This window comes from Anas acuta, chromosome 7 (genome assembly GCF_963932015.1).
Source record: "Anas acuta chromosome 7, bAnaAcu1.1, whole genome shotgun sequence".
NCBI classification, from domain to species: domain Eukaryota; kingdom Metazoa; phylum Chordata; class Aves; order Anseriformes; family Anatidae; genus Anas; species Anas acuta.
The window spans coordinates 26,075,272-26,087,487 of NC_088985.1; the positions used below are offsets into that span (position 1 = coordinate 26,075,272).

Sequence of the window (12,216 nt, forward strand, 5' to 3'; positions counted from 1 at the left end):
CTACAGTAACGAAACCAAACTAAAAGTCAACAGCAGGCAAAACTTTCCCTGTTGTATAAGCAGGGATCCCCTGGTGGCTCTCAGAAAGCTCCAGATCTCTATTAGCACTGACAGGTTTGGCAGAGATGTCTGTGGCAGGGACATGTGCCCACAAGCATACAGCTTCCACACAACTTAGACCTTTGACTTGAAGGCAGGTGGAAATTATTATTATTATTATATAAATCATTATTTCCCAGGTGGTCTGGGATTTGGTGTGAAGGGCAGCGCAGCTGCAGGAGGCTCCTGAGGAGGAGGAGGGCGTGAGGGCTGCCTGCAACACCCTTGCCCTTCCCACCGCCGCATTTCCCTTCGATTTCCCATTTCCACGGGCGATTGGCGGCCGGAGGTTACCAAGCAGCGCCCAGTCGCTATAAAAAGGGGACGAAGGCAGCGACCTGAGGCAGGGACCGCCCCAGGAGGCAGCGCTTGGTACTCCGTGAGGCGCTCAGCATGGCGGGCGAGCATTCGCGGAGCCTGGGCAAGGGTAAGCGGCGGGCTCGGGGGCCGGGGCTGCGAGCACCGGAGGGTGGCAGAGGGGTGGTGTGACGGTGGGGCTGCTTTTCTCCTCTCCTCCTCAGGCAGCACGGCCCCCGGAGCGGTGCCCGAGGGGCTGATCCGGCTGTACAGCATGCGCTTCTGCCCCTTCGCCCAGCGGACTCGCCTCGTCCTCCGAGCCAAGGGCATCAGGTGAGGCTCCCCCCGTCCTGCCTGGGTGTCCTAAAGAGCTCCTGGCTGAACATCCCCGCGGGAACTGAGGGAAAATGGGGGTGGTTTTGTGGTAAAACTCGCGTTTTTTGGTGCGTGTGTGGGTTTGGTGGGGAGGGGGAGGCTGTGCTGGAGTGGGGGGTACTTAGCGCTGGGTGGGAGGTCGGTAATGGAAAGGCATGAAGTAAAGCCGAAGGAAAACAAGCAAACAAACGCAGAAGTTGTGGTGTTTTCTTCCTAAAAGTTTGCAGTAATAGCACTTAGCCCTGTTCTGAATAAGTGCAAAGAGAGCCTCGGCCTGTGTTTGTTTGGTTTTAGTAAGGTGCAGCAACAATTCAAGGAGATGCAAGTCTTTAGCGTAACTTTATGCTGCCACTTAGTGAAACGTGGGAGTAAGCAAATGACATCTTTAACAAAGAAGTACCATCTTCTTATAAAGTATTCTTATTCTTGTGTTGTAATAAGTTTATAGAAGCCCGAAGTTATGGTGGTTCTTATTTCAAGACAGCCAAGTCATTTACACGTTTCCAAATGCTGAGTAATGCTTCCCTCAGCTCACAGCTTCAGTGTAACGGGGTTCTTCACCTGCTGCTTCCCAGCAGGTCCCAAGCCTGTCCCAATTTTGATAATCAGCACTGTGCTGGGAGCAAAGCAAGTGTTAAGCCCCCAGTTCTCCTCTGATTGCAGGGTAGTGTGTGTTGGTGGTGCATGTGTATCTCACCCTCCCCCAAAATAAAAGTAGATGCATTAAAATGTGCAGGTCAGTCTAATTCTGTCGTTATTTAGTGTCTTTGGACTGATACGGGGGGCTGGTGTGTTTTAGTGTAGTGGTTTGGAGGGTTTTTATTGCTAAAAAAAAAAAGAATCTAGTAGCCACCTTCTGGTAACTTTTGATTGTTTTGAAGGTTCAGCAGTGTTTAGCAAGCCTTGTATGGGTTTTCTGGGGTCATGCATGAGTGTAATTTATGCTTCGTTAATAGACAAATTTCCTGTATGTTTGTTTTTAATCAATATTTATTTTGCCTCTGCCCTGCATATCTATTCTATGTAAGGTAGAAGGCTTATCACAGGCAGGGAAGACTTGGACTTTTGTGCAAAGTCAGATTAAAGTTCTGGGGCAGCTCTTAATTGCAGTGTGGCTTAAATGCAATTAAGTGCTTCATTCTCGGAATGTTCCTGAACTTACATGTGGTAAGTGTGCTGTATGCCAAGCTTGACCTTTGTTTTTAGCATGACTGGAAGGCCTGCTGCTCTGTGCTCACAGAAGGTTTGTGTGTCTTATTAACTTAATAAACAAGTCATTGTAAGTCAGCTCTGGTTTTCTCTGGTGAAGGGAAGTGCTCCCTGGCAGTAGTTCTGAGTGTCAAATGGTTAGTCCTGGAGAGGATCCCAGGGAAGACCAGGGAGAGAAGGAGAATGAGCATTCAGCCTCTCAAGGACTATAGCTGTTGAGGTTTATTGACTGCATTTCACCATGGTATGGAGTCGACTGTAGTGGGGCTGAACATGCTTGGATTTTGTTTCCTTTACTCTTCTAGCTATGAAGTAATTAACATCAATCTAAAGAACAAACCTGACTGGTTATTTGAGAAGAACCCCTTTGGGATAGTTCCTATTCTGGAGACCTGCAAAGGCCAGCTTATCTATGAGTCCCCGATCACTTGCGACTATTTGGATGAAGCATTTCCAGGGAAGAAGCTGATGCCTTCAGACCCGTATGAGCGAGCCTTTCAGAAGATGGTCCTGGAACACTTCTCAAAGGTACTGTGTGATCAGGGTAGGGTGTGTTCCTTACCTCACTAGAGCTTCGCAATCTCCAGCTGTATTACTAATGCTGCTTTTATCTCTTGAGGGGTCTTGTGTATAGCAAAGCCAAATAAACGGCATTTAAATTTAACCTGAGAAATTTTGATTCTCTTGCTATTAGCTTGTGCAAATGGCTCTGCATCTGAGTTGCTTCCAGTATTAATGGGAAGGCATGGATACAGGAAGACAGCTAGGCTAGTTAAAATATATGACAGAGGCAGGGTTTCGAGCATCCTGTACTATATATATAATATAGTAGAGGCCTGTAATAGAGGCCAAACTAACTTAATGCTTGAGACATAGGCAGTGACAATTGCTGTATTTTAATCCTGAGTGTTGCTGTAGGACACTGTATGACTGTGGAATGTGACGAGTGCCTGACTGAGAGAGCCTACAACCAAGGCCAAGAGCTTGCAGGTAGCCATAGACATGGGACCTGTATAAGCACCCTGGTTTTGGCTCTCAGTATGGGGTGGGGGCGGGCTCTGTGGCTTGCTGCAGATAACCTCTCTGTACCCTAAATGTAGATAGTGCAAGCACGTGCTTTGGAGGATCTAGGAAGTGAAAGAAGTCTTGGATATAAAGCAGTAGAGAAGAGGAAGGAATGCAAGATGCAAAGAAGAAAAGATGTGGACAAAGAAAGGGGGATAAAAGGGCAGGGGAAGAATCTGTTTCCCACTATTTCTATTCAGAAAGGCCTGTTGTAAAGGAGTTACAGGGAACCGTTTTGTGAGAAGTGAGTTGTGCTGTGAATGTTGGTTGTGTGAATGACAAAGATCTTAGAAAAATGCTTGTATATGAACTTCTGTCCTGGTTTCAGTTAGAACAGAATTTTCTTCCTAGTAGCTGGTGGAATGCTGTGTTTTGGCTTGGGATGAGAAGAGTGCTGATAACACCCCGATGTTTTAATTGTTGCAGAGCAGTGCTTATACCAAGCCAAGGGCATCTTAGCCTTTTGCTCTGTCCTGCCAACAGGCAGGCTGGGGGTGCAGTAAGAGCTGGGAGGGGACAGACCCAGGACAGGTGACCCAAACTAGCCAAAGGGGTATTCCATACCATCTGATGTCATGCTAAACAATATATAGGGGTGGCTAGCCGGGAGAGGGGGCTGGACTGCTCGGGGTTAGGCTAGGCATCAGTCAGCGGGTGGTGAGCAATTGCATTGTGCATCACTTGTTTGTACATATTATTAGTAGTAGTACTATTATCACCATTGTATTATTATTATTATTATTGTTATTATTATTTTCCTGTCTTATTAAACTGTCTTTATCTCAACTCACGGGCTTCACTTTCCATTTCTTTCCCCTGTCCCAGAGAGGGAGGAGGAGGGTAAGCAAACGGCTGCGTGGTGTTTAGCTGCCGGCCGGGTTAAACCACGACAACTTCGAAAAATATAGTTAAGCTTAATTTCTGGGCAACTTTCTGTGCTGTATACTAACTTATCTGGCAATTACTGTATTAAAAATGTACAGGTCTCTAGAAGCCTGCATATCTCTTTTTATAAAAGTACCTTAACTGTTGATAAGTAAAGTGCATTTGGTTTTCAAGAGTGTGTACCTGGGGAAAGACTATTGCTTCGTACCTTGACACTTTGTTGATAGTACATGCAAGCTAGAAACACGCTCCTCTTGTTCTGTCGCTACAGGACTAAAATCCATTAGTATTTTATTTTGTCTTCCTTTGAGCCTTTACCTTTTGTGAAGTATAAAAGATTTTTGTTAATGGACTTTAACTGTTTAAAAACATCTTAACATCTAAGTTAGTGTCCTAAACTCTGAATGACTTGCTTGTATTATTGTAATAGTGATACTAAAAACTTTCTCCTTTCCTTTATACAGATAACACCTCTATTTTTCAAGTATGCTATGGCTCTCAAAGATGGACAGGATACCACAGCTCAGAAAGCGGAGATTACTGAAAAGTTAAGCAAACTTGAAGAGGTAAGAGCCTTTCACAGTAGTGAGCAGGTTGGCAGTTACGTAGTTTCCCCTTATATCCCTCTCTCCATGCTTTGGTATTTGGAGCTAGATCTCTTCTCGTTCTGTTGGTAGCTATAGCAATGAACGGTCTTTCAATTTACTCCCCCCAGCCCAGGATGCATAACAGCACCATTACAGCAAATTCCAAGTAGCTAAACTGATACTCATCTGTATGATGAAATCTCTGTTGGATATGGGGAGATTTCTGAGTTGTAGCTGACCACTTATGTCTTTGTTCCTCCTTAAATGGAAGGAGGCCTTGCAGCATGTTATAGCAGCAAAGGCTGAGGAGTTCTGGCTGCTAAAAGTTCATCCTTGTTCTGCCTGCTTATCTTCTGGTGGCAGGGGAAAAGTGGGCTGAGGGAGCAGAGTGTAATCTGTCCCTTGCAGAAATCCAGCCATGGGCTGTGTTCTGCTTCAGCTGTGTAGGTAACTGCAGCAGAGCTCCAGGAAGTGCCAGGTGACTTTGCTGTATGAGGAGCTTCACAATCCTGCTTCAGTGTCAGCAGTGGTTCTTGGCTAGCCTGAGCAGGTGTCAGACTTCTCTGTATCACAAACCTGTTCCTTCTGTGTTTTTAGCAGCCGCAACTAATGCGTGTGTGGCTTAGGTAAGAAGCAATCCTCCCCCAGCGTGTTTTGCTTCCTGTGCGAAGCTTCCGATAGCTTTCTGGTACTTCCCTAATTCTCCTAACAGTCCTGTGCTTTCTGTTTCCTTGCCCACTGAATTGCTGAACTAAAATTGTTTTCAGGGTAGTCTCATCTGATTAGGCTGCTGCTGGAGTAGTGCTGCTGCTGATACACTTAGCTTCCCCCAAGAGCTCAAGTATTTCACTTCCCTGAAATATAAATCTATTCAGCCTTAAGGCAAAATTAACCTTCTTCCTGCTTTATTAATGCCGTGAAATACTTGCTGCTCTTTCAGGGTCTCTATTTTACTATACTCTGAAGGATTTTGCAGCAAAAGGTTGGCTAAGGATGGGAAGAAGGGACAAAGCCATGCAAACATTACTCAGCCTGTTGCAAGACAAATCCAAGAGGGAAATGTTTGCAAACACTGCTGTATTTAGTTTGCTGCTGTCCAATAGAGGGAGCTGTGTTCCTGTCTCTGGGACTGTGGAACCTACAGATAACATAACTGTCAGGTTATTTTCTACCAGACTTATGGTAATTCAAACAGCATGAGATGTTAAAGGACTGCTCTAAAGCTCATTAGATCATGGGGGGCTGAGGGACGCACTGTAAGTTCCACTGGGGTTCCATCTTAAAAACGCGAAAGTGTCTGGAAACAGTGGGACCAGACTCCTAAAAGAAGAGACCAAGATCTGGAAGTTTGTTAAAGCGTACTGAGCTTGATGCTTGTTACACTTAGGCTTCTGACATGTTTCAAAAACTTCTGCAAGGGCTCATGCATTCCTTGTGGCTCTGCTTTTTGTGCTGAGCTGGGGTCTCTTTCTGGTGTATGTAAACGTCATACTTCCTGTTCCTTTGCACCTGGAATCAAATCCAGTTCCATGTGTAATGTCAGAAATGCTGTCCTGGCATCAGCTGCACTCAAGTGTTGTGGGAACAGAGTCTTTGCCAAAACAACATTACATTTGGTTGACCTCATTGCTCTAGAAGTGCGTATGTATTGTTTGACTAGTCTCTGCCATTATTCCTTTTTTACAGATAACAAATCAGTAACTGATAGATTCTAAGAGCTAAATTCCTTTTTGTTTGTACACAAGTTGCAGATCACTAGTGATTAATAATACATGGCAATTTTTGAACAAGCACTGGGGAAGAGCTGGACTGACAGTGTATGAAATAGTTAAAACTTGATATCACAACTGTGTTACTGACCAGCTCTGACTCCTCAGATACTGCATGCATAGGAGAAGTGTGCTGTATCTGCGTTATTTCCCATCTGATTCCTTCAGCATGCCTGCATTCCACTATGAGCTGGGCTTTTTGTTACTGTAGGGTCTCGATGTGCTAATTTTCCTTCTGAGGGTGATTGTCCTCTCTCCTCACAGATTCTGGCCAAACGCAACACTACATTTTACGGTGGGAACTCAGTCTCCATGATTGACTACATGATCTGGCCCTGGTTTGAACGCCTAGAAGCATTCGAGCTGACGGAGTGAGTACTTTGCCTGGCTTTTAGCATGTTCCGAAATGCCTTGGCATAAATATTATTTACATACATGGTGCAGCAGTGGGCCACTTTTAGGGACTGCTGAAGAGGGTGAGTGCATTGTTACAGTTTTGGGGTGGGGGAAAGCATCTTAAACCAGAGGGGAGTTGCTAAGGAATCTTCTGTAAAACAAAACCAAAAAGTTTTAAAACAGACCTTTCGTCAGATTTGTTTTCCTAACAAATAATTTTGGCAGATCCAGAAGTAGTGATCAAAATGCATGATTTTCTTTCTGTTCCTACATCGTAGATGAAAATGGCCCTTATTTGAGGGGGGGTGGGGTGGGTAGAGGTATGGACACCTAGGTTCAAATTTCATGGTCTAAAACCTCAAGCTTGGGATCAAATCTTCTGATCCTCTTTGGAAGTTCTGGGCTGATAAAGGAGGCTCATTTTGTTTTGAGGTAGGTAAATCATATCTTGCCTAGCTGTAGGTCATCTGTCCCTGTTGTAATGGATTTTTTTTTTATACTTAAATATCTTGGTCTGGTACATCCTTAAACAGCTCCAGTTACCATGGTATTGGGTTAACATAAGGAAATGGTGTCAAAGGAGAACTGATTTATAGCTGGTTTAGCACAGGGCTGAAGAGTCAGCTTGTATGAGGATGTGGGTGATAAAATGAGAAGATGAATGCTGTGGTTTAACCTGGCAGACAGCTAAACACCACACAGCTGTTTGCTCACTCATCCCCTCTTGCAGTGGGATGGCAGAGAAAAATGAAAAGTGCAAGAATTAATGGGCTGAGATCAGGACTGTTTAATGAGAGAAGGGGAAGGAAAAAAAAAGAACAGCAAAAAAGTAAAAAGGAACATACAATACAATTGCTAACCACCTGCTGACCAGTGTGCAGCCACTCCCTGAGCAGCAGCAGCAGCCCCCCTGGCCAGCTCCTCCCCGGTTTTATTGCTGAGCATGATGCAATAAGGTACGGGACATCCCTTTGGTGGGTCTGGGCCAGCTGTCCTGGCTGTGTCCCCTTACAGCTCCTGGCACACCCCCAGCCTCCTCTCTGGCAGGGTGGTAATGAGAAGTTATAAAGTCTTTGACTTAGTTGTTGCTGAGCAGTGTTTACAGTAAAACATTGGTGTGTTATCAACATTATTGTCATCCTCAATCCAAAACACAGCACCATACAAACTACTAGGAAGAAAATTAACTCTATCCCAGCCCAAACCAGGACAAGGAGTGTGGTACAGCTAGAGGCACCCTGTTGCCTAAAGTATTAGTGAAGAATGAGGAAGATGCAGGGAATCCAGCATGAATTGAAACTTCTGGCACTGTAAGATGCGGACTTCACCGATGGACCTCTGATATGCTTTGTCTTCTGCGTGGCCCTTGATGGGAAGGGGAAATATTACAAACAATACAGAACTGTGGGCCTAGAAATATCGAGGTACTTGAGTGATTGAAGAGCTCAGCCACTGTATGTTAAGAAAAGGTGCTTCCTGGGTAAAGGTTGGGAGCTATCTAGAGAGGTTATGCTTTAACTAACCTTGGGATTTGGAAACTGGAATGCAAAATACTCTAGGTATTGTGCCAGAAGAGAAGGAAAAGAACTGTGGATGCTGTTAAACTTTCAATTTGCCACACAGTTTTTCTCAAGGGTGTGTCAGAGTGGATCTGTGGATTTTGTCAGTTAGTTGAATGCTCAGTTTCCTCATCAAATCCTCAGTTTCCTCAGTAGACAGTTTGCATTTTGAGCTGCTAGGTTGCAGGCTAGTAGAAGCTTACCTTGGTTTGTGACAGAAGGGATTTGTGAGCTGTGGAGAAGGACTCAACCGCTGCACACAATCTGTTGAAGAATCACTACTAACAAAGTGTTCCAGAGGGAGGCAGTGGTGCACAAGCCTCTGTTTTCAACTCGGAGCAGATGAGAAATAAGAGCAAAGTCTCTTTTACAGCAGGAATAACGCAAGCAGAAACATGCTGATGTCTTGCACAATAAGTGCTCTTTGTTTGTTTCTTTAGCTCAGCTTTGCAGAGTGCACACCCTCTGTAAGAACTCTTACTTTCCAGATACCAGTCTCTCTTCTACAATTGGATATGTATTTCTGTCACCGACTCTGAGCCAAATGTTACACTGGGAGGGATAAAGCAAAACAAGCAGTTAAACAAAACCTCTAAAGCTGTTTAGCTTCCTTGACGTCCTCCTGATGTCCCATTGGCGTTATTCAGACTCTTTCCTTTTCCCGTAGCTCCTTGAGCCATGCTCCAAAGCTCCAGCGCTGGATGGAGGCCATGAAGCAGGACCCTGCTGTCCAGGCTACGATGACTGACACGCAGACATTCAAAAACTTCCTCCAGCTCTATCTGAAGAACAGCCCGGAGGCGTGCGATTATGGGCTCTGAGGTGTCACTGGGCACGTGCCTGCTGAAGTGTCAGTGCTTCTTTTCAGTGTGTGCTCTGAGGATCTGGTGTAATGTGGTGCGGGCTCTTCTCTTTACTAATGGGGGGATCAATCTGTGCTGAAAAGATTGAGATGGCTGTGAACTCTCCTCCTTCCTGCTCAGGAGAGGATGCGCTGGCTTTAGGCAGGAGGCAGGACGTCATTGCTGACTGTGGGTATTGATTGCATCAAGGAAGGTGGTGCCTTTACTCGGGGTGACCTTCTGGCATCTCTGGCCTCTCGGCAAGTGTTGCTGTCAGTCAGTCCCCAAACTGACCTACTACTGGCTTTAATAAATTTAATACTGATGTCTTGAAAATAAAAGCAAAAGATGTTTTCTTTAAGCACGGTTATTTTTTTCTTCTTCATAGGCATCTCTTAGTCACTGGACTGGTTGCATGGAGGGGAGTGAGGCACTGTCAAAGATAAACAATAATGTGGAAATAGCTTTGCACTTGGGCGCCTTTTGAAACTGTCTTAGGTTCTAATAGAGCAGAAAAAGCACTTTGAGCGTGGAGACAAAATCATTTGAATAAAAACTAGTCAGAGGAAAGAAATCTTTCACTCTTCCCCCACCAACATAAGTGACTAAAAGAACTATGACCCCCCACTCTGATGTAGCTCAGCTGTCCATGTCTTTCTCTAAAGGCCACTAACGACCCAATCTGGCCAGAATTCAAGGAAATACACATGCATTAAGAATAAGGCAGAGCAGTTTACTCAGGTTCAAGGACAGGGCTGCTGTTCCAGTGGTGCTGAGGCAGTTATGAGATGAATGGAACTGTTCCTTGCTATTTCTCTTATTGCAGTGAGGGAAGGTAGCACAGCAGAAGGTGGCGATTCACGGTTTTTGTGGAAGCTGAGGCTCTTAAGTGCCTTGGAGCTTTTCTGGAGAAAAATAGAACTTTCCTCTGTTTCAGCATCTACTGCCCCAACACAGGAACTCTGAGGAGGTGCATGCTTGTGTAACCTTAACTTCAAGCAGGAATGGATGATGGATTTGGTGAATAAAATGAGTTAGCAGGAGTTCCTCTAATAAACATGCTTCCTACCAGCTTACAGAGCCTGGCAATCTGTGAGCTTGCAGCTATTGGAGGGGATTGTTTATGCTCTTACTAGTTTTAATTCAAACTATGCAGGTTTTGCACTCATATTTGTGACTTTTAAACACATCTGGCACTACTTAGAGAAAAACTAATTACTCTGCTGTTTCCTTCCAGAATGCTGATGTTCTTTTAAAAGTTTCGCAGTTCAGATGTGATGCTGCATATGTTTACTAGATTGTGATTAGAGAACCCAGAGGAATCTTACAGCTGCAAGGTGTCAGAACACAGATCTAGGCTGTTTCAGTACATGAAAGAAGGGTTTGAACTTGTGCCACAACCCTTGAAATGGTGTTAGCGGGATCTCAGCAGCAAAGTTCCGAGAATGGCTAACTGTAAAGCATTTTGGTTTTATTAGTTGCTCTGGCTGTTAAAGCTGTTAGTAAAGTGGGCTGGAAATTGGCTTCCATAATCATGCTAGGAATACATTGCAGTTTGCTCCACTTTATTACTGGGAGATAGTGGGAGATGTGACTTAAGGAAGATCCAGCAATGGGTTAAGAACAGAGACTGGCATCCAAAAATTCAAGTGGCAGAGTCCAGACCACAGTAACCAGGAGACTGTACTGTGTGAACAGAAAAGTTGTGCTCTCCCCATCTTTGTTTAGTGGCTCTAGAGTATACCATTATAAATATGCTGCTTCAGCAAGAAAGTGTAAAATGAAATATTTTGCTGTATAATTTACTATTAAATATCAGTGCTCTAAATCCTCGGGCAGACAGCTGGGGTCCTGAACCCATTACAGCACACCAAGACAGACCTCAGGCAAAGTGTTTTTGATGTGGTAATGAATATGCAACACTTGGGCTCAGCCTTAAAAGGAAAGGAGAAGTTAATGTGGAGTGGACGGGCTCTCTCCCTTCCCTGTGGATGGGTGTAAAGGATACAATATATTAGTTCAAAGAGGCCAAGAAGAAAATGCATACTCTCAGTTCTGGTGAACAGAGGAAGAAGGTGAAGTCAATAACCAAGGATCAAGCGGATTAGTAGCTCTGCCCTTTAATCAGATCTCCCCTTAAAATCTTCTGTGGATCAGACTGTATGGAATGGGATGTATGCGCTCACTTTCTGCTCCACAGTTTCTTTGAAGGTGGTTGTTGATGCTTTTCTTTTCCAAAACCACGGTGATTTTTTTTAGTCATTCCCTGTTGTTGTGCCACCAAATGTGTACAGCACTATTTTTTTTAAAAAAAAAAAAAAAGTTCAGGACCAGGCAAAAAAGGACAGAAAAAGGAAGAGAAAAGTAAATCTCAACTTCTTGCCATGCTTCATGTGAGAGCTGTCTGTCATGCTCATCAGGAGTGCCTGGCTGTGTGTGAGGGCATGTGTTAAGCATCTGTTGGCACACTGGTATGTCTCCTGGGCCAGCTCTCCCCGGTTTTCCACTGTCGTGGCATCTGTAACATTCCTCTGTGGTGTTGAGATTTGAGAACTGGCTGTTTCTTACCCTCTCTCTCTCTCCTTTCTCTGTTAGTAGCCTGATTATTTCACCACTCTGTTCCTTGGACATTTGTTTCACTTGGGAAGGGTTGATGAAAATGCAGTCTCTTTGTGCTCATGAGAACAGGCGTCATTTACTAAACTATCCCTAATTTCTGTAATATAGTGGAACCAGTCTCTTCTGCTGGTCTAAAGCTGACAGAGGCAGGTTTTTTTTTTTTATTTAGCTGAGTAAATTATTAATGCCATGTGATGTTGTTAGGATTTTTCCCTCCTAGAGCAAATTTTGCTGATATGCTAAGATGATAAAATGCAGCAGTGAGGTTCGGCTGTGTCTGGGGTGGAATGTGCACGTTGTTTAGCAGTGTGCAGTAATGCTCTATTTTGAGCCTAGGAGGGTGCTAAAATGCAGCTTGCAGTAAGGGGCTGATGTATGGAACCTTTTCTGTGCTGTTCACGGCCATCTGAGCCCAGGACGTGGTCTGAGGCAGCACGTGCCACAGGTTTGTGCCTTAGAAGCATCAGTCTTGGCAAAGCTGGTGGAAAAAGCCATCTCTCCAGGGGAAATGGAG

The 12,216-nt window shown here is 44.6% G+C and overlaps 1 protein-coding gene and 1 long non-coding RNA gene across 2 annotated transcripts; one reads left to right on the plus strand and one right to left on the minus strand.

Moving 5' to 3' along the window:
• The first annotated feature begins 291 nt into the window (after positions 1 to 291).
• Positions 292 to 9,444, plus strand: LOC137859399 (glutathione S-transferase omega-1-like). Its single transcript, XM_068688448.1, has 6 exons — positions 292 to 526; positions 621 to 729; positions 2,286 to 2,508; positions 4,395 to 4,496; positions 6,551 to 6,657; positions 8,909 to 9,444. Exons 1-6 carry the CDS (start codon positions 493 to 495, stop codon positions 9,060 to 9,062), a joined length of 729 nt encoding a protein of 242 aa, XP_068544549.1. The 5' UTR covers positions 292 to 492; the 3' UTR covers positions 9,063 to 9,444.
• LOC137859401 (uncharacterized) lies at positions 7,651 to 8,911 on the minus strand. The gene is made up of 2 exons (XR_011098258.1): positions 7,811 to 8,911; positions 7,651 to 7,753 (listed from the first exon to the last, which is right to left on the minus strand). It is a non-coding gene; the product is annotated as an uncharacterized lncRNA (long non-coding RNA).
• Positions 9,445 to 12,216: the final 2,772 nt, after the last annotated feature.

Bases quoted from the DNA above. Each gene is read 5' to 3' on its own strand.
- LOC137859399 (XM_068688448.1), top strand. From the start codon at position 493: ATGGCGGGCGAGCATTCGCGGAGCCTGGGCAAGG. The intron at 527-620 runs GTAAGCGGCGGG...TCTCCTCCTCAG, and splicing joins TTCGCGGAGCCTGGGCAAGG to GCAGCACGGCCCCCGGAGCG. The intron at 4,497-6,550 runs GTAAGAGCCTTT...CTCTCCTCACAG, and splicing joins AGTTAAGCAAACTTGAAGAG to ATTCTGGCCAAACGCAACAC.